Genomic DNA, 24,251 nt, shown 5'->3' with positions numbered 1-24,251 from the left:
ATCGGATTTATGACACGTGTCTTCCCGATACGCTTCTGTTCGGTGCTCCAACTCGTAGCTGATCCTTCAAGGAAACTTCATCGTTCACGACACGACAAGAAAAATAGGAAAATAAAATTATCAATTAAAAATCTCACACCAATAAAAAGGGAAAATTAATCAGATATTAATAATTCAAACCGCCGTTGCCAAGCTAAGGCCAAGTTGTAATATATGTGCTTTGCATGATTATGGCTTCCATATTTTAAATAAATCCCCATTATTCTTATTTTAAAATATAAATTCAAATTATTATTAGCCCCAACGCCCCATCATCCTATTCCTATATATACATATACTTCCCCCTCTTCTCTCTTCAACACCACCTGCGGGAAGAAAAGAACAGAGAGCATTCTCAGTTTCTGGTTATGTTCTTCTTCCATTTTCAGACACAAGATCAAGATCACAAGTAATAACAGAGAGACAATGAGTTCTAGGGCTCTTCAGGCTCTCATCTTCATCGGTCTCTTGGCGACGTCCTGTCTCGCTCAGGCTCCGGCGCCGGCACCCACCGTGGCTCTCCCGCCGGCAGCCACTCCTCCGACAACGACTGCTCCATCTCCGGCGTCCATACCACCGGCTCCAGTGAACGAGCCAACTCCTCCTCCGGCCACTCCTCCCACCCCATCGTCCCCGTCCCCTTCGCCGTCGTCGTCTCCAGTGGCTTCTCCACCGAAGCTGGAATCTCCGGTGGGAGGACCCTCCGGAGCTCCGGCACCGGGACCAGAATCCGATGCTTCGCCGCCGCAGTCGGACGACGCGTGGGCTAACAAGGCTTTCTTTGTTGGCACCGCCATTGCCGGAGCCTTGTACGCCGTCGTTTTGGCTTAGAGAATTCGATATTGTCGTGCATGGTCTATATATATATATAAGAGAGAGAGAGCAATGAGGATGCCCTCGTTTCTCTATCACAGTTCATCGAGATTTATTCCTTCTTACTGTTAATTTCATACTTTTATTTTATATTTATACATTTATTTCACATTTCATACGTTTGATCATTTCCGTATTTTTTTTTTTTTACATTTGTTCTGACACGTGTATTCTTGAAATTGGGCCCTGTATGGACAAGAGTTTAGATCTGGTGTAAAATCCATCAGGCCCATAACATTTTTGCCGACCACCCAGCCCGAAATTCCATCATTGCCCTTTCCTACCAAATCCCAGAACCGATGGCCCAAACTCTCTGCTACTGCTCACGAAATCTCTCAGAATGCCTCTCTCTTGAGCCGTTCCAAGGCGCAGATCAGTTCGAAATTCACGTCTTTAGATCTCTGTCTGAACTCATTAATTAGAGCTCGTTGACCAATGAGATTTAATTAGTCTTCCCCGACAATTTGGGTGCTTTTGTCTGCGAGGTTTTTGCCCTGATAGATCACCGCTATATATATATATATATATATCATCAGCTGATGATGATAGCGACCTAGCTCGATGTGGCACGTGCTTTTTTTTCCTTCAATATAGATCGCTTATTCTTATAATCACTCTCTCTGCCTTGGAAATCATGATGGTCGATGATCATATCATTATCAAATGTCGGCGAATCTGCAGAATCTTCATCCAAGGCACTTGGGCATAAATTACAGTTTTAGTTACAAAGCTTTGATCGCATAATTAATGATTTTCGGCACGACATGAAAAAGATTTTATTTCCAAGTAAAGGTCTAACCTTTTCCCTTACCCAACTCATCCTTCTCCAATCATAATTAATAATGGGCAATAAATTGATGACGCGGAAAGAAACTCCAGTGGAATTTCATTACCGACCGATGTTATCCAATACCCATCTGTTTGATTTTCTTTTTCCTTCTTTGAAAGGAATCGTTTCATTTCAGACAAAGGAGAGATGGGAACAGCTCATGCATGTTTTTTGTTTTACATCTTTACACGTAAACCATGCATACATATCGCTAAGGAACAACAACATGTCTAAAGAATCCAAAGAACCCAACCCAAAACTCGCTCTTGTTGCTTTCACCACATAGTACTTACTTCCCCACCCCACAGCCTTTTTTGTTGTCTCCTCTTGCATGCCACCAAACAACCCCCCCCCCCTTTTTTATTCTTGATTTTTATTTATATTTCCCAAAATATCTTGCAATTACCACTAATCAATCTATGTGATTCGATGCACTGAAATCAAGAACATGATTTGATTATCTTTTTTTCAAGTAATAGGTTTTGCATATAAACAAGAACATGTTTTGAAAATTTTCTTGCTTTCAAAGGATGAATCTACAAAACACTCTAGCTTGTTCCTGATAAATAGAAACCATATCATTTTCTTAAAAATCGTAAGGGCTTTTTCTTTTTGTCTCGGGTGATTGATATGTTTGTTTGTTTATTTAGATTTAATTTTAATTTAAGAACAAAATACCTGAAAAAATTGCATTTTCAGATTGTAAGGATGATACGGTGACGTATCACGGATTCCGTTCGTTTAAAATAATCATGGGATAATATAGCTTAGCAGAGCCGATGAACAAGTGAGCCGAGCCATAAAACTCGCGCTCCGTTCTATGGTCGACTTACTCTGGAGTTCCAGGGATACCGGAAGGACCTGGAGACAACTGGGTAAGTGGGTATAGCCGGTGGACCCTCCCGGTTGCGATCTGGATTGAATTTTATGAACATTTTCATTTGCCAAAAACACACAGAAACTAACCCTAGTTAGATTCTAACCCTTCATCAACCCGAGATGGGTTTATTTAAAGACAGAGAATGTGTTAAGCCAGCTTGTTCATGAAAACGAAGCAGCACTCTCTTTCTCTCTCCCCCTCCTTCGGATTCCTCCTCTGTAAATAAATCTCCACGTTCGTCGAAAGAGTCGACTGGCTTAGGTTGTGTTTTTGTTGAGGGCTTCTCTCTCTTCGACTTTGTTTGGTCTCTTGTCTTTGCTTTTGCTGCGTAAGCCTTATTTTTCTTCCCAAAATATGTTCTTTTGTTGATGGGTTCATGTAGAGAAGAAGGTCAAGGGGAGAAGAAACAAGAACAGAGGAAGTGGAAGTGTGTTTGGTCATGATACCCACTTCAGATCTTTGTTGTAATATTTAAATTCAATGGCTAAGAAGTGAATTCATTGGGGATACACCAAAAAAAAAAAAACAGAGCTTTCAGACCATAGAAATTAACTGATCATCTGAGTCGTGAAAGAAGTAATTTTGGTGTTTGGGGATGAAGAGATTACGCAGCTCAGATTCTGTGGGCGGTCTGATCTCCATCTGCCCCTCTACTTCAGCAGGTTCTCATCTCTTTTACTATTTTTCAGACACACCCACGTGATGTTCTTCTTCTCAGACTCCTCCTCCCCTGTTTTCTGCACAATCCTGATTCTTTCAAAACCATACATACAACCCCACTTGGGACGAGATTCCAACAACCATGTGCTTTGATCTTACTGTGCATAATTAATTACTCCTTGTCTGGTTATGGAATGCAGATGAGCAGAGCCCGAGAGGGTACGGGGGAGAGTACCAGGCAATGATCGAGGGTTACGAGGAAGAGGCGACCATAGTGGAGGAATATTCCGGCAACGGCCACGTGGGTCTGTCGGAGAAGAAGAGGAGACTGAGCGTTGACCAGGTTAAAGCACTTGAGAAGAACTTCGAGCTGGAGAACAAGCTCGAACCGGAGAGGAAAGTGAAGCTGGCGCAAGAGCTGGGGCTTCAGCCGCGGCAAGTGGCGGTCTGGTTCCAGAACCGACGCGCTCGGTGGAAGACGAAGCAGCTCGAGAGGGACTACGGCGTTCTCAAAGGACAATACGACGACCTCCGCCTCAGCTTTGACTCCCTCCGCCGCGACAACGACTCTCTTCTCCAAGAGGTCTTTGCTTTTCCGAAAACACTCAAATCGATTAGCCCCAAATCGAAGAATGTTTTCTGATAGTTAATCGATGTGTTTGGGACTGCAGATTGCTAAACTGAAGGCTAAACTCAATGGAGAAGAAGACAACAACGCGACGGAGAGTGATATCTCCGTTAAGGAGGAAGAGATTTCGCTCCCGGAGATGAATCGCAAAACCCTAGAGCAGACGGAACCATCGTCTCCTTCTCCGCTTCTAGAAAATTCCGGCGATCTCAACTACCGGAGCTTCACCGACCTCCGAGATCTCCTCCCACACGCGGCGGCGTCATCCTCCGCTGCCGCTGTGGCCATCGCCGACGCCGGATCGTCGGACAGCAGCGACTCGAGCGCCATCGTGAATGAGGAGAGCAGCTCTTCCGCAGTAGTAGCTCCGGCGGCAGTTTCCGGTGGTAATTTCTTCCAGTTCGTAAAGACGGAGCAGACGGAGGCTTCTTCTCCGAGGAAGAGCCGCCGTCACTCCACTGGTACTCCGCCGCAGATCACTGGACCTGAAAAAAAATCACCGATGAGACTTTGAAAGCAAAGATTCCATGGCTAATTCTCCGATTTCTCTGAAAATGGGAGGTTTCGAGGGGGAAGGCGGAGAGGAGGGTAGAATGGGAATAACAGAGAATAAGGGAGGAAAAGATCTGCGCGGGAATAATTAATTAGGGTAAAATTGTAATTATGCTTGGTCTCTTCGTTTACTGCCCTTGTAATCAAGGACGAGGATTAAGGAACAAAATTAAATCCACGAGGCAGTAAAATTGCAGTAAATGATTTAATCGGAGTATATTATTATTATTATTATTATTATTATTATTATTATTATTATTATTATTATTATTGCTGGCAGTGGCGATGCGGAATCCAAAGTGCTTTGCTTTTAGGGTACGTGTAAGTGGCGCACGTACGTGAAGCGGAGAGCATGGGACATGATTTTCAGTGATTCTGAATGATGAGACCTTCTGACACCGTCAGAAGTTTTCAATGTCTGAACTCGAGGCATTCGAATTCATGACGCAACCCAATAATTAAAAACTTTACTAAATTTTCAAATGTATATATTTATTAGCCAGTATGATATTTACTTATCCATTTCTATTTCTTTTTTTTTAATTCGATCTTCCCAACGGTAATGTTAAGTAGCAAAGCCGTCCGTAACAATGTCATATACATATGAGCTACTGTTAAATTTATAATATGCTTTTTCATTGTGTAATGCCAAATTGGACAGATGATGGGGGCCCACACTGTGCGGTGGCCCACGTTCCCATGTGATATGGGGCCCAAAACGCATCAAACTCGTGTCGTTTTCGTCATACCCATTTGTCACTATCGCCGTTTGGATTTTTACAATCGCATGAAAGCTGGAGGAGGATAGCCACGTGTACAGACCCTCCTTCTTAGCCCTTCGATTGTCGACACTTCACCTACTCGTAGCCGTCCATTTCACCACTTTATTCACCCACTTATATTCCGCCACGTCACCCAATGTATTATTTTAAATATATATATATATATGTATGTATATTAGTATATATGCTTTTATATCTCTTTTGTTCAGGTGGCCAGCACTTAGGGTTTGTAACTTTGTGTGCTATGCTTTCTCTCGGCAAAGAATAAATATAATAGCCAATGGTTTTCAGGATCTTTATGAATGATGATCCTTCATGCATATTTATGGAGAACAAAAGCATGCCCACTTTTGTTATTGTGTAATGAATGCCTTATATATGTCTTTGAAATTTAATAATGACCATCATCTCTCATTGTGTTATTATATAATTTCCTGAAAACCCAATATTTATATTTGAAATTTAATTTTACAGTGGATATGCTTTCTTATTAAAAAAAAATTATTAATTAAGGTTAAACTAAAAGCATAGCATTCAGTCATTGAAAATAAAATTTTCAACGAAAAGAATCTGTTAATTTTATATATGATTTTGTTGAGAAGACCTTATCCTGGAACTTTTTCTATTATTGCGTACGAAGAAAATCAATTCCCTAAATTATTATTATTATAATTAATTGATCTGTTGTATTATCACTTTATATATGCTGCAATCATTTTTAAATTGTAAATGACCCTTTTTTTATCTTTTATTTTCCAAAATTGCCCACCCTTTCAGGTCCAGTTGTAGAAAATAAAATACACACTTGAAAGCATTGTTATTGTATTTTAATCAGATGGTGAAAGACCTTCCTTTTCAACACACACACACATATATCTATATATTAAAAATATATTGTCATTTATAGAATAATATGCCATTTTTTTTAATAATACCCAAAGATATATATCAACTACATTCAAGCACATCTAATTTTAAATTATGAAATAATTACCAATAAAAAATACTAGATGTGTCTGTTTACATAATTCTCTTTCAAAATTTTGATTTTGGAAGTTTTAGTGTATTGTAAACCTATAAAAGGAAAATTATAAACAAAAATACATTAGAAAACCTATAAACAAATGCAATTTTCATAGTAACAGTAGTTCAGCAATTGATTGGAACTTTTATGCCATTTAATGCTTGACGAACTTTGGACATTTCTAATCAAATAATTTCACTTTTGTTATTACATAATTCCGGTATAATAACATTTTCCAGTCAAACTAAAAATAAATACGAAAAAATGGTTTTATATATATGAGTTAATTTCAACAACGAAATATGATTAATAACAAATTTGTTGTGTAATACGAACTAATAAATGAATTAGGAAATGATTAGTTATAATTTTGTGTATAAATGCAGAATGAATTTTGTTCCGTTGATGCCATCACTGAACGGAACCGTCAAGGGGACAGCTTGTACGGTTCGCGCCGGCTCGATTTGGTTTTAGTGACATTTACGGACTTTTGTCTTTGGCCACATGACACGCGTCGGTTAAGATGTGGTCCTGCAGAAGTTCGAGTCAGCAATTAGTAGGGCCCACCCTGCAATTTAAAAGTCAAAAAATTCGGCCCTGATAACCATTTTTCTCCCGAGTATATCCAAAAAATAGATCTAAGTTTGTTAATTTTTACAAAACAATAAAATTATTATTTTTAAATCTAAATACTGATATAATATATCGATATCCTATATAATAAATCGATTATATTTAATATTTTATCATCTATATATCACTATATCGATATATTATATCATCGATTGATTTTAAAATAATAATTATTATAAAATTTAAATTTATTTATAATTTAAAAATTAAATTGATATTTTATTTGATAAAAAACAAAATTTATATTTATTTTATAAATTTAAATACATTTTTATACCATACAAGAAAATGATCTATATCTCAACACACACACACACATATATATATATATATATATATATATATATATATATATATATATATAAGCTAATCGTATCAGTGGGTTAAAAAAAAAGAAGATTCCTGTAAACCGTAAAATCAAAAAAATCTGACAACTATCTTTAATTTGTTTATATGTATATACATCTACATGTATATAAAGAGATCATTGATGTATATATACTATGCTCCCCAGTTTATTAATTATGCATAAGCCTAATGAATTATATAATGATAAAAGCAGAGGTAATAGAATTTAAGGGAAATGAAGCATTACTTTTCCACAAACACATATTAAATAACAAAAAAAAAAAAATTGAATGCTTCTGATGCATCGAACATAGGCATAGCTTCACACGACATATAAACGATTTTAACATTTTAAAAATAAAAATAAAACATAGAAATATTTGTAAAATACATGTAAAAAAAATACTCAAGATATAACATAGATGAAAAAAAAAATGCTTCCGGATCCAGGAAGATGTAGGTTGGTCCAAAGGTACAGGTGAACTTCCTGGTTTGACAAAAAAAAAATATAGATGAAAAATTTGTAGTAAACGCATTAAAGAAACTATTTAGAATTTAGTTAATGCAATAATGAAAGAATTTAATTTATGTATCTATCGCATTTTATGCAACAAAAAAGTCAATTTATGTATATATAATTATATGTGATAAGATGTATGGTGGGCCCATAATCAATGGGTATCCGCTCCGCACACGCCACGCCACGCCACGCCAAGATGGATGAATCTTTTCCTAGCCGTCGATTTTTGTTTGACTTTTTCTATCCTTCTTAATTATTTATTTTTTGGTTCAAATTTTTTTTATGGAACAAATTAGTGTAGAGAAAAGAAACATCCATCGTATAAGATATTAATAACGTCGTTGATAATCCATTATATATATATATATATATATATATGTGTGTGCGTATAGATTGCTCATATAATATATACATATATGAAAATGTGTAAATGCACTAGAACATGAGTTTTGGACTGATAGCTATGTATGTAATTAGGACAAAATCTTGAGATTATTATAAGAGATGTTATATTATATATAAATTACGGTTTTATATGTATTGGAGGATGGATAGACGGAATTAGTTGCCAAGTAGACGTATAAGGAGAGACACGACACTCTCTTTATGTCAAATTCTTGAGACTATTCTTTTGACAAATAACGTAGACAACAAAGTTGCATTAAAAATAAATAAAAAAAAAACGAGAAATGCAACTTGCAGATATTCCACGTGGCATTCCCTTGACCAATGTGACTTTCACAAAGTCTATAATCGGATGTTATAAGTGGAGAGCCATACTAATCTCAGGACTAAAATAAATCGGGTGATTAAAATTAAACTTTTTTTTTCAATTTAAAATTCGAATTCAGGATAGAAACGTTCTGTATCCATATTTCACTGGCTGAACTGTTCAAATCGAATATTTATCATATCACTTTTAGTTCGTGTGTGTATATATATATTATCGTTTTAACATTTTAACACGATCACTTCAAAGTACATAAAATCAACATTTATGTAACGCACTCTATTCGAAAAATCTGAAATAAATGGGAGAAATCTATAAAATTGTAACGATCAAATGTGAAAGTAGACGCGTTCATTTAAAAAACAAGCTTGGTAAGGTATTTGCTATATGATAATGGGTTGGGCTGGAGAGAAGTTAAATGGGCCTAAAGGACGCCCAATTGTATATAAAGACTAGGCAGAGCCTTATCTATAAATGGGCCATCTGGCTCTAATAAATGGGCCATCTGGCCCTAATTAGACTCAACAGTCAACAGCAAAGGATATTGAATATAAATATATGTAAAAAAAATAAGGTGAAAAAACCCAAGATATATATCTCGGCCCAAAAGAAAATAATAAAATTTTAGACTGAATTTCTATTATCGAAAACTATAGAACTACAAAATTTGTATTTAAATTAATTAAATATCCACACACACGAGATTTTTGATAGAAATCGATGCCTTCATTAAATTTGAAACTGTGGATCCTTTTTTTCGTATGAATTTTCTTCTCTGATAGAAAACCAGCTTAATAGGGTTCTAAGTATGAGTTTCAATGGCGTGTTAAACGGGCCGGTTAAACCCGCACTCAACCCAAAAGTTTCGGATTTGGATTTAGATCGGTTCAAACATTTTCGGGTCTACAGGATCAAATTTGAAATCCGGTCTTGTAGAACTCGGATCGAGTCGGATTACAATATGAATCGAGACATTTTTTTACATTTATTTTTAAAAAATAAATTAAAATTTTGGTTCAACCCAAAATTCGATTTGAATTCCACTTAAAAATCCAATTTTTTCAGATCTATAAATTTAAATTAAAAACCCGAAATTTTTCGGATGAATTCGGAACTTTATATTTCGGATTAAATTGACACACGTGCACGGGTGGGGATTATTATGATAGTAAATATCTGGATGAAATTTCACGGAGTAAGATGGAGTTTTAACACGTATGTGCCAAGTGTGTTCAATAATTACACCGTGGCGATCCTCGTCACTTATTAAATCTTCGATATTGACCGTTGATTTGATTTTTAATCAGTAAATATTGCAACTTTATTGGCCGTCCGATTAAGATACCAAAGAAACACAACCAACGCCAACCCTTCTTTCCTTCCTGTCCAATAAATACCACCTCATAGGCATAAGGTTTTCGAGCTTTGAAGTAGACGAGGTATGCTTGGAGTTTTTTTTTTAATTTTTGTTTTTGCTTATGATCTCAATATCTCTTTTTTAGATTCATCGTCCTTTGGGGAGCTTTCCCCTCAATTTGAAGTAGCTCGATGCTTGTTGTGGGTTGTCTGATTCGGTGATCGGTTGTTATTCATTCGGTCATTGTTCATCGTAAAGTTTTGGGTTTGCGCCCTTCGTCAATCTATGTATCTATACGCATTGTTCTTCGGTGTTTGATAATTAGGGTTCTATGCAATGCCTTTGTAACTTGGTTAGGGTTTGCGTAATTTTGTCTCTATTGCTTATCCGGTATGGAGATTTTCAATCTATGTATATATAGGCATTGTTCTACGGTGTTTGATAATTAGGGTTCTGGGCGATGTCTTCTAACTTGGTAATCTTGGCACTACTGTTTCTCTGGCATGTAGATGGTCTGATGCCGGATTTCTATATTGATTTGTGGTACTTGTATATTGATTTGTGCAACTAAGAAACTGATATGATGTTCGTTTGGGTAATGAGCAGATGGCACGTACTAAGCAAACAGCTCGTAAATCCACTGGAGGAAAAGCCCCTAGGAAGCAACTTGCCACTAAGGTATTTGATTGCTTTCACCAATTGCGTTGTTGATTTTTATGTGTTTTTTTGTGCGATTTCTTCTGTATCGGCTACATTTGATTTGATTATTCAATTAGGCTGCACGCAAGTCTGCGCCAACTACTGGAGGAGTCAAGAAGCCTCATCGCTATCGTCCTGGAACTGTCGCCCTACGGTATGTAACTCCTGTCTCAGCATCTCATTGCTGTATTAAGTTGCGTATTGGCACTTATTCATGCTATCCATTGTTTGGTGGGCAGTGAGATCCGTAAGTACCAGAAGAGTACTGAGTTGCTGATCAGGAAACTGCCGTTCCAGAGGCTTGTTCGTGAGATTGCCCAGGATTTCAAGGTGACCTGTCTTTGCTTTCTTATCGAACAACTCCTGGAGTAGGCTATCTATGTATTCACATTAGACTAATGGTGTGAACTGTCACGTGTGTTCTTGTGGTTGCAGACCGACTTGCGTTTCCAGAGCCATGCGGTGCTGGCACTGCAGGAAGCGGCAGAGGCGTATTTGGTGGGTCTGTTTGAGGACACTAACCTTTGTGCCATCCACGCCAAGCGTGTAACTATTATGCCTAAGGATATCCAGCTTGCTCGTCGTATCAGGGGTGAGCGTGCTTGATCGAATCAGCCCATTTCTCTGACATGTGCTGTGATGGAGGAAATGAAGTGGTGTGTGTGACTAGCAATAGGGGTTATTATAGGTGTGGTGTTCTTGACCATATGTTTGTGTTTTTTGTGGAAAGTGTAGTTTTTTTTTAAAGTGGTGTTGCCACCTGTCCGTGACACTCTCTGTTGATTTTCAATGATCGAGTCCCTCATCGAGTCTATTGTTCTTTGATGTGGAGGAGTCTCGGTTCAATCTGCCATTGTTCCAAGGGAAGGAATGGGTTCTGGTTTTGTTCTGAGGCTGATAATCTTGGCCTCATAAATCATTTACAGACCTAAGCCGGGTCCCAAAACCCATGTAGATATTCGATGTAGGGCCATTATAGTTTGATTATGTATCTGTTTGCAATTCCATATCAAAAGGCAAAGCCGCCATTAGTGGTAGAGGATCTACAATCGATTGAGGAGGTTCTTGAGCTGAGGACCTGAGGTCGCCAACATCGGCCTCAAAATGTTTGTAAGTACTTTTTCATCACTATTCAGTCAATTGTCCGAATAACACAGTGGAGAAAAGACGATGCTCCCATAAAAAGATGGATGGCCCCCATATGTAAAATTTTGTAAAAGCGCTATGAATGGCCCATGCAGGTTTCGAACCTGCGACCTTCGCGTTATTAGCGCGACGCTCTAACCAACTGAGCTAATAGGCCTGTTGATAACCTTTTTTTATATACTCTAGACATCCTTCAATTCTTAGAAAACGACAAACTGTACAATGGCCATATGTTCCACATGTATATTTGATGCAGAGCTTAACAATAGCTGTCCAAACTCCAAAGGTGCAATGAGTTCACCGGCGTTTATGAACCATTAACGTATCAAGAATCCGAGCTGTTATGGGCGTTCGAGGAAATCATTCTAAAGTATTGATGCATAACAAAATTCTTAGGGTTAAAAGAGTAACAACATACACCACAATTGCATCAGAAGGCTTAACTCGACTCGGGCTGCGATTTCTTCTCTTGTTCGGTAGGAGGCGCCTCTTTTATTTCCGGTTTCTCGTCTTCTTGTTTAGAAGGGACACACGGTCTCCATACCGTCTCCCTCCCTATATCCATGAGTGCTATTCCCTTGACCGTTAACTCCGCTCTAATCTGATCACTTCTCTCAAACTCCTTGTTCTTCCGAGCTCTTGTCCTCTCCTCGATCATACGTGATATGTCTTCTTCCTCCAGTCCTGCCCTTACCAGTGCCTTCTGCCTCAACTCCTTCAGAAACTGCGCAACCACAAGGCAAATGTTGTCACTCCACACCACAGGGATTCCGGGAGTTTTCTTCACAACCCAAAGCTACAACACTGTGACAATAGGCATTATTACCTCGTCATAGCTGAGGTTAGACAGCAGACCGAGGACATCCAGAATCTCTCTCGCTGTTTTTTCAACTTCGGTGAGGGACAGAATCAGTGACATGCGCTGCTTCTGTTGCGTTTTCTGAAAAATTTTTAAAAGGCAGAAGAAAGACTGAACAGGCCATACTTCTATACACACAATACGCAGAAGTTGCTGTTTCAGAATAGATGGGGAAAGAAAAGGGATGGGGTGCAACTGAAGAAATTTTGGAAAGCAAATACCTTGAGCTTGCCCAGTGAACTGTTGATGAATTTCAATACATCTTGGAAAGCACCCGTAAGTATATGAGCCGTGTTCAAGTCATCTGACATTTTACCTTCAAACTCGCTTTTTAGCTTGTCCATGATGTCTTTTGCTTCTGAAGTTAGTCGAGCCTTTCCCCCATCTTCAGACATGGCTTCTCGATATGGCAACAGAGCATCAACAAGATCTTGTAAAGTCTAACAAAACGAAGAGATGTTACGTTATAAATCCGAAACTTAAACTTTTCATAACAAATCCCTTATCTTTTATTTCATTGTTCTTTCGTAAACCATAATAAATGTAACCAAGAAAGTTGCTAATGGGATCGTAAAAAAAAACACGACAACATTTTCAAACTTGATATTAAAAGTTTGATGAAAAAGCACGACACCTGGTAAATATAATACAAAGCATCCGATGAACTCTCCAGCTGCCAGAGAGAATAATTTAGAGGAGACCGATACTGAACACTAATCAAGAAGTGTCTCAGCGCCAGAGGATGGTACCTAGCAGTGATCTACAGGAAAAGAAACAGTAACATCAAATGTGAAAGACAAAAAGCTGATAATTCTGATGTCTTTGCAATTGCCAAAAGAATCTATTCAGGCTTAGTCTCAAACAGAAGGATCTTACATCTCGAATTGTGAAAAAATTGCCCAATGATTTTGACATCTTCTCGTTATTGTTAGTGACGTGCCCGTTATGCAACCAGTAAGCCACACCACTGTTCTCACAAGCGGCACAAGATTGTGCAATCTCATTCTCATGATGAGGAAAGATCAGATCTATGCCACCACCATGAATGTCAAATCTTGGAGACAGATAATGGGCACTCATTGCACTACATTCTATGTGCCACCCAGGTCTTCCCAGACCCCAAGGACTCTCCCAGTGTGGCTCACCAGGTTTTGCAGCCTGCATTGGTTACTAGATATAAGTACCTGCCTTATCCATCAGTGAACAATTACAGCTCCAAGCCTCGATGTACTGTCTCAGAGAAAAGGTAAACAAAAAATCCGATTTTAGACCTTCCATAGGGCAAAGTCGGCTGGGTTGCGCTTCCTTGAGTCAACAGCAACACGTTCACCAGCTCTGGTATGCTCCAACTTTTGTCCAGATAATTGGCCATACTTTGGTGACTTATCAACAGAGAAGAACACATCACCATCCACTACATACCCACAATCTTTCTCTATGATCTGAAACAAACAAGCACACAGATCATACACCTCATCTACGGGTTTAACCTTATTTATTACTCTGATCATTATCCTATATCACATCTTTCAATGATTCAAAGGGACAATATAAGAAGCACAAAGAAGATACCAAGATAGTTGATCAAGCTGATAGACCTTTTCTATCATCTCTATGATCTGTTCCATATGGCTGCTGACACAAGGCTGGTGGGTGGGAAGAAGGCATTGAAGAGCACCCATATCAATAAGATATTCTTCACAATATCTATTGCTCAAATCTAACGGGTTTTCCCCACGCTCATTAGCACGTTTGATTATCTGTCATAGGTCCAGAATCCAGAAGTTAGAATACAACGAAATCCAAAATAAGCAAAAACTTGTGAACTTTGAGTCCCAAACAAATAAGTCAATTGGTTGCCAATGAAGACCAGGAGGAAAAAAATACAGTGCCTAAAGGGAAAAGGGCCTTCACTTCAGGTCTTCTGCAAACATTTGAAACAGCTAAATCTCGACTATAACTTACAAAACACAAAAGTAAGATGATGATCATTGTAAACATGTTCATCGCAACTACGAGCTATCCCAATTACAAAAACTGAGAATTCAATCAGAAGGTCATACCTTGTCATCAACATCTGTAAAATTCCGGACATATGTAACTTCATAGCCCAAATGCAGTAAGTATCTGCACAACCGGTAAAAATACTATAAACGCTACAAAGTCCAAGAGAGCTCCTTGAACCAAAATTCACTGTTTTTATTTATCTGCACATGATTTTATCCCATATGGAGTAATTAAAATTCTCTACTTGTCTTGTTAAATTCAAAACCAAAAAAAGCAAGTTGCATTTATAATCACAAATATTTCATCGCAGCACAAAAGGACACAATTTCCCCTCAAAGAATCCTGCCGTAAATCACCGTAAAAACTGAGGAACAACAATTTCCTCAGAAGCACACAAACCCCCAATCGATGCAGATCCAGAGAGTTGAAAAAGCGAGAAGAAACGGACCTGTAAAGGATGTCGAAGGAAACAGCTGCACGAGCGTGGCCGAGATGGCTGAAATCGTAGGCGGTGATACCACAGACGTACATGCCGATTTTACCGGGCTCGATCGGGTTGAAAACCTCCTTCTGCTGCGTCATCGAATTGTACACCTTCAACTCCACCTTGTTTGCATCCATCTCCGCCGCCGACGACGACATAACAGGTCGACCGCTGGAGATCCGCCTCGTCCAAATACACTCCGCAAAAAAAGCAACGTTACGTAGCGCCTGTGAAATGTGTACCTTCCGAAAACCCTAATTCTGAAACGCAAAGAGAGTGGAGGCCGATACCCTGTTCGCCGGCGTATTTCGGTTCCCGTGGAGCTCAAGTGAACGATGGAGAACGAAAGAAGAAAAGAATAGAATGGATCTCAGATTTAGGGGTTTCGGGCTTGGGCCGGCCCGAAATTTGTTTGAGCCTACAAAACTAAACCCGAAACTCGGTCCTAAACCTGAGAAAAAATCAGAGGTGGCGCTTTCTTAACACGATCTAATGGGAAATTTTACTCAAATGACCCACTTGGGTCGCAGCAATTTCACGGTACACCACCAAAAAAAAATAAATTTTTTTTTTTTAACTTTTAATCCATTTTTTGGTTGAAAAAGTCCGAAATACCATTTTTTTCATTTTTTTACGATCTTATTACGACTAATATATAACTGATATACAACTAAAATAAGAAGTAGTTATAATCATATAGAGATAAAAGTCTCAAATAAAACGTAGTTTTTTTAAAATTCGACAGATGATTTTTTTGCCACCTTTTTTAAAATCAATTGTAACTATATTTAGAATTAATTACGAAGTCGTAATAACGAAGTTGTTTTCGAACGAACAAATATCACATATTATTAAGGGTATTTTCGTCTTTCCAAAAAAAATTAATTCCTTATGTTTTGGGTGGTGTACGCGTGGAATTGCCATCTTTCTAATCTCTAAGCCGACAAATGGGAATATTACTCAAATAACCCACTTGGGTCGCAGCAATTTCAGTGTACACCACCGAAAAAAAAAATTTCAATTTTAACCCACTTTTCGGATGGAAAAGTCCGAAATACCCTTTTCGTTTTATTTTTTACGACCTTATTACGACTAATATATAACTGATATACCACTAAAATAAGATAGATGATTTTTTTGCAACCTTTTTTAGAATCAATTGTAACTATATTTAGAATTAATTACGAAGTCGTAATAACGAAGTTGTTTTCGGACGGATAAAAATCGCGTATTCATTAAGGGTAATTTCGTCTTTTCACACACAAAAAAAATGTTATGTTTTTTCTGGTGTACACGTGAAAGTGAAATAGGGAATATTACCCAAATAACCCATTTGGATCGCAGCAATTTCAGGGTACACCACCAAAAAAAAAAAAATTCAATTTTAACCCACTTTTCGGTTGAAAAAGTCCAAAATACCCTTTTCGTTTTATTTTTTGCGACCTTTTTGCTACTAACATATAACTGATATACAACTAAAATAAGACGGATGATTTTTTTTGCCATTTGTTTGTAACTATATTTAGAATTAATTACGAAGTCGTAATAACGAAGTTGTTTTTGAACGGATAAATATCGCGATTTATTAAGGGTAATTTCGTCTTTTTACGGAGAAAAAAATATGTTATGTTTTTTGTGGTGTACAGGTGAAATAGATGCGACCCAAGTGGCTCATTTGAGTGAAGAACCCCGTGAAATAGGTGCGACACATCTGGGTGATTTGAGTAAAATTCCCCCGACAAATCCAAGCAAGAACGGATCTAGATCTTCACAATCAATCCAACACATAACTAAAACAATACAAGCTTGTGCAGAAACAAGACAAAACTCCATCTACCTGTGATAAGCATCCCCAGAACCAGAAGAGAATCAAGAGATACTTATATATAGTCTAATAAAAAAGGAGGTTACTTTACTTGAGCAAGTGGGTTTGCTGGGAGGCCGCATGACTGTAACCCAGAAAACAAAGAAGGGAGACGCAGGCGAGAGATCAGAGAAAGGAGAAAGGAGATCGAGGCTCTCTAGAAGCAGAGCGAGAGTGGATCGGACCAGAGAAAGGAAAAAGACGCAGGCGAGAGAGGCTCGGACCAGAGAAAGAGAAGAAGGGAAGCAGGAGGATTCAGGCAAATGAGAGAAGCTCGGATCGAGAGAAAGGAGAAGAAAGTCGCCGTCCAGATCGAGAATATGTCTGAACAAGAGAGATTGAGTTGTCAGAGTCAAAGCCTCTAGATGGAAAAGAGGTTTCTGAAACCCTAAAAACAGCAATCAGGGGTGAACGAAAGCAATCAAGTAAAAGAGGTAGGGAAGAACCCTAGGCGGCGACAAAATACCCTATAATTTGGGGGGGTTATCAGCAAATCGAAAGATTAGGAAACCTGTCATGGATGAAAGACGCTAATTGTCAAGCTATTATGTCGTAGTATGGGACACGGCTGCCTGCTTAGAAGGCTGGAGGATAAAATGGATATCATTGCCCTCGATAATAATGGTTTCTCCCTGTTAAGTTCCAAAATTTCGTAGATGTGTAGATCATAAACATCTAGCAACAAGGGGTGGTGGCGCAGTTGGCTAGCGCGTAGGTCTCATAGCTTCTGAGTGATCCTGAGGTCGAGAGTTCGAGCCTCTCTCACCCCAAACTTTTTTTCCTTAATAGATTAAAGTAGTTATTGGTATGTAAACATTATTAATACTCTGTGCTTCACTGAAAATAGAGATTATCTAAAACTATATTTTGATTAACTCAATTCCATTACGAGTTGTGCTGATTTTTTAAATAACGAAGATGATAATTATACCGTCTAAATTAGTAAGAATTATTTTTCTATATTTTAGACTTGGAATATGAATTTGATATTTTTTACTAAATTCAATTAACTTATTAGAATAAAACAGCATATACGATTAATGGTTTTAGGAATAATTCAACAAGTAAAAGATATTTAATTATGTGAAATAAGTAGAGTATATATTCTATTAGAGGAAAATTTTACAAGGGATCAAATGCTCGATTGAACGTGGATGAAAGCTTGCCGATGTTATATTATCACAATTTTATCAAGCGCAGGAGACCAAAAATTATTAAACCAAATAAACTTTTATATAATACACACACATGCTCGCCGTCTTAGTTGGCCGACGGGTAAAGATGCTGTGCCAACCTCGGCTCACCGACCATTACCAAGGGCTTAGCCAAGAACAAGTCATGGCTCGACTCCACCAACTCGACACGTGTCTCACCCTCCGGCAGCTTCCACGTGAAACCCTGAAGAACCCTCGCCAACAACATGGTGGTTATGACCGTTCCGAGCGCCGGAGCCGCGCAGCCTCGTCGACCGGTGCTAAACGATATGAACCTGAGGTCGTTCTCTATCAACGTCACCTCAGAACACTCGTTCATGTGTCTCTCCGGCTTGAAGCTAAGTGGGTCGGACCAAACTTTAGGGTTTCGGCCGAGTCCGTACCGGCTGAGTAAGACTTGGCTTCCCTTCGGGACGTGGAAACCCGCAACCGTCGTGTCGGAGAGCGCGACATGTGGGAGGTTAAAGGCCGCGACCGGATGGAGACGGAAAGATTCACGGAGACAGGCTTTGACGTAGTTTAGTTTCGGGATGTCGGATTCTTGCACGAGCCTGTCCTTGCCCACGACCATGTCGATCTCTTCCATGGCCTTTTTGAGGATCTCCGGTTTGTTAACCATCTCAGCCATCGTCCATTCCACAGCGTTCGATGGGTTGTCAGGCGCCGCCATTACAAGCTCCTGTAGATCGATTTTTGGGATCTAGTTTAGTGATTTTTCCAATGACCTTCGTATGCATGGGCCATGAGAAATACAAATTCTATGGACTATATAACCATACCACTAACAACAAGTTGCATGTTTAAAACAAAAAATTGCTTTATCCCCTTTGATCATGTATATAATATTTTTCATTTATATATATGAAGAACTTGGCACCAAAAGCTAAAGACCACTCTATGCGTGTATATACGTATAAAAATCGTATATTTACCTTGAGTGTGGGTTTGATTTCATCTGGGGTAAGCAATGGCTTCCCATCTTCATCCTTCAAAGAGATGAAGACATCGAGAAAGTCTTCAACTTGAGTTCTCTCCCCTTCTCTCCACATCTTAATCCTCTCGTCCACGATAGGGTCGTGGTATTTGTCCATAACAGCACTCGCCCTTCTCATGATCTTCTCGTGACCGTTCAAATCGAGCCCGGTTAACCACGGAAGAAAATCCGATATGCAGAACGCAAACGTAAAACCGAGCCCATCAAACATCGCCTCCATGTGCTCGATGTCCTCAGCCGTCGGTCCACCGTCTTCGGCCATATTTCCCAGCCCGAACGTCCTCGTTCCGAAGAAAAGTTTCTTGATCACGTTTCCACAGTAGTGTCTACTCACAAAACGGAAATCGATCGGGTTCGAGTTCTTGACCATGTTGTAGAGCCAAGCCGTCAAGTGGTCAGTTTCCTCGGCTCTCTTGTCGTGAAGCCACCTGTGCCTCGCCGGACAGACGATCTCCGTCATCACTACTCTCCTCATTTTCTTGAACTGTTCCCCGAACGGCGTAATCACGCACGTCTTGTAGCCGTTGGAGAGAACCTTCTGAGCGTAAGAGAGGGGTCTGGAGGCAAAGATCGCGTCCTGTTGCTTGAACATCTCACGAGCGATCTGAGGGCACGTGACCGGGATCACGTAAGTGTTCCCGAGCCGAATGCACGCGATCTCGGTGTTGAGTTGGTTCATGAGGCCGTGGAGCCACCGGAAAACGGGACGGCGGTTGAGCATAGCCGGAACCATACCGACGATCGGCCATCCGGTGGGTCCCGGCGGCAGGGGAAGTTTCTCGGATCCTTTCTGTGGAGATTTCAGTTTCTTGAATAACATCACCAAAACTATCAACACAAGGGCTTGGGCTGTGGATAGGACATAGTTGTTCCCAAACGACGTCGTGTTTGTCCAATACATATCGGAAATCTTTTTTTTTTTTTTTTTGCCCAGAGATATTGAAGGAGAACAAGAAGAAAACAATAATGATAATCTTGTGTTCTTGTCTATGCATGCCCCTCGCCTTCCTATTTATAACGTTTCCATTCAATGTTCTTGAAGGACTAAAATGCCCCCAGTAGTTTTGGACGAAGAATAGAGGAAAGACCGGTTTGGTCTTTTTTGTACACTAAGTGGAAATTTAGTCCATCCAAAACTATGCGAGAGAGATGATATGTATTACTAATCGTAATAGTGTCAGAGGATATATACATACATATATATGTGTGTGAGAGAGAGAAATTAACATTTTAAAATGTTTTTGTTGGTGACCTGCCAAAATCCAAATCCCTCGTGTTATATATGCATATTTATAAACCATAAATAATATCTAACTGCTGTAGGAGTGTAAGAACTATATATTAAAATCATAGAATTATGATTCACCATTATAGTAGTTAGCTAGTGAATCATGTTAGAAGATTATTTTGTTGTTTTTTTATTATTAGAATGGTTTCCGAATCTTCGATCCAACCATATATGAGACCAATTTTTGTATATGGATTATTTTGGTTTAGAAATTACATTTCTTTTCCATAAATGGAATCGAATCCAAAATTTTGAAAGTGATTTTATCACCTTTCAACCACTTAACTATCAACTGTTGGATTATATGATTATTTTGTAGCATTCGAATGTTAATAAATCTACGCAAAGGTACTTACTAATCAATATATCAATTATATAAAGATTATTATTCCGGCTCGTGGAGTTAGACGTGGGGTGGGAGACGGAGAGAAGTGACTGACGGAGTCAGCGGACATAATACGACGCTGTTTTAAGACGGATGACGGAGTTTTCCGACCAAGGAAAAAGCAGTTGCGCTTCTCTATGTGCACGTTTTCACGTGTCTTTTTAATTTCCTCTCTCATGAGATATGCAAGTTTAATATTGAAAAATATGAAGAGTTTTAGTTGCTATATAGTTTATATATTAATTTATTTTCTATTTAAATTAGATTTACATATTGGTATCATTATTATAACAACTAAAAATTCTATCAAAAGGAAACTAAGTTTTATATTTAAACTCATTCAATCATTAAAAATATAATAAAGTTTTGTTTTTTGCAAAAAATAAAAATAATATATGCTTTCGAAACTTTAATAATACAAAATGTGGAACAATATCCAAAGGATGACAGATTTATTGGAGAGTGGAATCGAACTCATGCTCTTTTGGAGAATCATGAACCCTTTAACCACTGCACTAAGTCCCGAAGGGCTTATGCATATATAGTTGTAGACATTCATGCTTAAATTAAGGTGCTCTCTGTCTTTGGTTGGAATCCAAGTGGCACGCGGTGAATGAAGAAACTATGCATTGCATTTATACACATGTTATATATAGTTTATTTATGTAGATACAAATTACTCGCTACCAAACTTATAGTTTTATATCACCAAAACCCTGCGGAACTTGATCAACAGTGGGATCACAGGGCCCCAGAACTCGTATTTTTTTTTTGTTTTCCTCATAAATTTTATATAATTTTATGTAAAATTAGTATATTACCCCCAATGAAATTAAATTTTTACTTATAAACTTGTATATACATTAGTGAACCCTTTGATAAAATGTTTTGGGTCCGCATGTTCCGTATATATACTAACATGTTTACGAGTAACCACCCAACAGTTGGTGGTCCAGTGGGTGAGAGGTGACAAAGTCATCCTCAAGATCTTGGGTTCAATTCCACTGGTGGGAAGGATGTAATTTATGGACTAAAATGATCCATATACAAAGGCTGGTACCGGGTTTAGGGTGGATGTAATCGGACCTTCGGCCCGAGGAACCATCCTGGTTATAAAAAAAAAATGTTTACGAGGAACCTTTGAAAGTCAGGAGGAGGGCCGCGTTGGTGCTCCATTAGTAAATATTCATGCGTGCATATATGCGATAGAAAGTGTAATAAAACAAAACAAAACGAATAAATTATACACGCTAAATCGTACAAAAACCCAAACTCGTGTTGAATTTCAGTAATAAATTAACATATCATTATAGAACACGATCCGATTATATATCAGAATATGATTCGTTATGTATATATGAAGTTTCAACGTAGGTATAAATGCGCATCGCACCACTACCGAATCAATCGTGCACATATGCATATATATAAGAAAAAGACAGTACTAAAATAAATATGGAGATTTTGTTATAGTAACGTGTTGTTAATCTCTTATACATGTCTCAGATTTTTAAAATTGTAAAATTTTATTTTTATACTTTATTTTCAGGGGTTTAGATTTTAATTCATTTTTAAATTTAAAATTTAATTTATAATGTAATAATTTAAAATATTAATTTTGTAAGAAAAATAGTTGTGTTATAATTTTATATTTTTTTAGTAAATATGAATGGCAAAAAAAGTTCGTAGAAATTAAAGTTTGTGGACCTTTTTGTTTTGTCTGTTTTGTTTTGCCAACTACCGAGGTAGATATGTATGCACAATTACAATATAATTTGCCCAATGTATATGCATATATGTCCATGCATGTATGTCCATGCATGCATGCATGATGAATGAAAACGTGCTTCAACTACCATATCCCACCTGTCGAATTCCTCACCAAACTAATTTGTACGTGCAATTTGCTCTAATCACAAAAAAAAAAAAAATCTAACGAAATTTGTCCACCTAGGATTCGGTGAAAAGATGTCTAAGTTTTCGCTTTTTGTAACAAAAAAATATCATATGATCATGTTTTATAATATACGACCGATTATATAAGAGAATGTATTGACGACTGTATTTAATATATCACCAAATTATCCAAGTTTGGATGAATTAAGAGTAAAGGAATATATAAAATATGTTTTTATCTCGAATTTAAATCTAAATGTGAAAAAAAATTATCCGAACTTTTTTTTTTATTTTTTAAGAGATATAATTAAACAAAAAATTAGATAAATTTTCGAATTATAAAAAAAATACCATGAAATTGGTTGTTAGATTATTTGTTGATTGTGTCTGTTATTTTTATTTACTAAAATATATATGTTTTTACCGAGTAGGAAGCGTTTTATTTAGCATTCTCCGATTGAGCCGGCGGTCATGGTTGTAACACATAGGAATAGGCACTTCCTTTTTTTTTTTTTAGATTTTTGAATTTTAGACAATAAATTATCTACATTTATTTTATATATTAAGTTGTACGAACCTCGAAAGATATAAAATTCAGGAAATATCACTTTATCTTACCGCTAAAGGCGACACATATCCAGAAAATAATTTATTTCATTTGTGGAAATACTTATAGAAAACATGATCAATTTACTTACATTGATTTTAGATATTAAATTTGGTAAATAAAATATAACTATAATAATTGGAAACAAAAGACTGTCTAATAATAATTTAACGATACATATAGATATAGGAAGATTATATTACTCCCTTTTTCATTATAGAGAAATCTGAGGAATAGCTAAAACAAGGGGAGAAAAAAGGTTTGAACGGTCAAAGCCGGTGGACCCTCTACGCAAACAAGAGGGTTCATATTTGGGCCGTGATACGGAGCACAGGAGATATGTCAAAACTAACATGGGCCTCTACTAAATCATGAAGCCTCCTTTTTGGGCCCAAATATTGGAGCTTTAATATAATAAAAAAAAATTAAGGCCCAATTTTTTGAACCATGGTGACGAGATATGGCGTCATTATTCAAACCATTTAAAAACCTGTAATAATTCGTTTGATAACTACATTGTTTTTTCAAATGTGAATTGGTTTGTCATCATATTGATAACAACACAGCACTTTTATTATCAATAAAAGAAAATAGCCGAAGTCTGTATACGTGTTGTATAAATCCAACGGTCAAGATTTGCTCAAGAAAACACAAGTTTGAGATTCTCGTGACTAAAAACACACCCCCAACTAGCGATTCATTAACACAGACAAGACAAGACAGGCACACAACACACGTGCGTCGTGGTCGGATAGATATTTTGAAATGCTCTTGCTCTTGGACTAATCAATGGAAACCAAAAATATCTAAACAAAAAGAAATTTACAAAGTCTTATCGTTTTTACTTTTTAAATTAAAATATCCAAAGTCTTATTTTACAAAAATAAAATAAAAAAGGAAGCCACGAAGCAGCCGAAAAACAAAAATAGTATAATAGTAGAAGAAGTGTGGGT

General features: G+C 37.7%; 5 protein-coding genes and 2 non-coding genes across 7 annotated transcripts; 4 read left to right on the top strand and 3 right to left on the bottom strand.

Annotated features, from left to right (window-relative positions):
• The first annotated feature begins 312 nt into the window (after window positions 1-312).
• LOC104804171 (classical arabinogalactan protein 2-like) lies at window positions 313-1,035 on the top strand. Its single transcript, XM_010528364.2, has one exon. The coding sequence runs from the start codon at window positions 466-468 to the stop codon at window positions 868-870; it is 405 nt and encodes a 134-aa protein (XP_010526666.1). The 5' UTR covers window positions 313-465; the 3' UTR covers window positions 871-1,035.
• Window positions 1,036-2,773: 1,738 nt separating this feature from the next.
• On the top strand, window positions 2,774-4,678 carry LOC104804172 (homeobox-leucine zipper protein ATHB-6). The gene is given in 4 exon segments (XM_010528365.1): window positions 2,774-3,283; window positions 3,482-3,864; window positions 3,953-4,328; window positions 4,331-4,678. Coding segments are annotated over 4 exon segments (894 nt in total). The 5' UTR covers window positions 2,774-3,216; the 3' UTR covers window positions 4,399-4,678.
• Window positions 4,679-9,915: 5,237 nt separating this feature from the next.
• LOC104804166 (histone H3.3) lies at window positions 9,916-11,473 on the top strand. The gene is made up of 5 exons (XM_010528360.2): window positions 9,916-9,937; window positions 10,462-10,533; window positions 10,632-10,708; window positions 10,794-10,884; window positions 10,990-11,473. Exons 2-5 carry the CDS (start codon window positions 10,462-10,464, stop codon window positions 11,158-11,160), a joined length of 411 nt encoding a protein of 136 aa, XP_010526662.1. The 5' UTR covers window positions 9,916-9,937; the 3' UTR covers window positions 11,161-11,473.
• A 310-nt stretch (window positions 11,474-11,783) lies between these two features.
• TRNAI-AAU lies at window positions 11,784-11,857 on the bottom strand. The gene has a single exon. It is a non-coding gene; the product is annotated as a tRNA-Ile (tRNA).
• A 135-nt stretch (window positions 11,858-11,992) lies between these two features.
• On the bottom strand, window positions 11,993-15,617 carry LOC104804165 (cysteine--tRNA ligase 2, cytoplasmic-like). The gene is made up of 9 exons (XM_010528359.1): window positions 15,015-15,617; window positions 14,623-14,686; window positions 14,158-14,319; window positions 13,831-14,001; window positions 13,436-13,717; window positions 13,194-13,319; window positions 12,781-12,999; window positions 12,527-12,640; window positions 11,993-12,424 (listed from the first exon to the last, which is right to left on the bottom strand). Exons 1-9 carry the CDS (start codon window positions 15,206-15,208, stop codon window positions 12,140-12,142), a joined length of 1,617 nt encoding a protein of 538 aa, XP_010526661.1. The 5' UTR covers window positions 15,209-15,617; the 3' UTR covers window positions 11,993-12,139.
• Window positions 15,618-17,599: 1,982 nt separating this feature from the next.
• Window positions 17,600-17,684, top strand: TRNAM-CAU. The gene is given in 2 exon segments: window positions 17,600-17,637; window positions 17,649-17,684. It is a non-coding gene; the product is annotated as a tRNA-Met (tRNA).
• Window positions 17,685-18,065: 381 nt separating this feature from the next.
• Window positions 18,066-20,241, bottom strand: LOC104804164 (tryptophan N-monooxygenase 1-like). The gene is made up of 2 exons (XM_010528358.1): window positions 19,061-20,241; window positions 18,066-18,807 (listed from the first exon to the last, which is right to left on the bottom strand). Exons 1-2 carry the CDS (start codon window positions 20,021-20,023, stop codon window positions 18,175-18,177), a joined length of 1,596 nt encoding a protein of 531 aa, XP_010526660.1. The 5' UTR covers window positions 20,024-20,241; the 3' UTR covers window positions 18,066-18,174.
• Between the last annotated feature and the right edge of the window lie 4,010 nt (window positions 20,242-24,251).

The sequence above is a fragment of the Tarenaya hassleriana genome, unplaced genomic scaffold (genome assembly GCF_000463585.1).
Source record: "Tarenaya hassleriana unplaced genomic scaffold, ASM46358v1 Cleome9, whole genome shotgun sequence".
Taxonomy (NCBI): Eukaryota; Viridiplantae; Streptophyta; class Magnoliopsida; order Brassicales; family Cleomaceae; genus Tarenaya; species Tarenaya hassleriana.
This window is presented reverse-complemented; position numbering and strand designations above follow the sequence as displayed.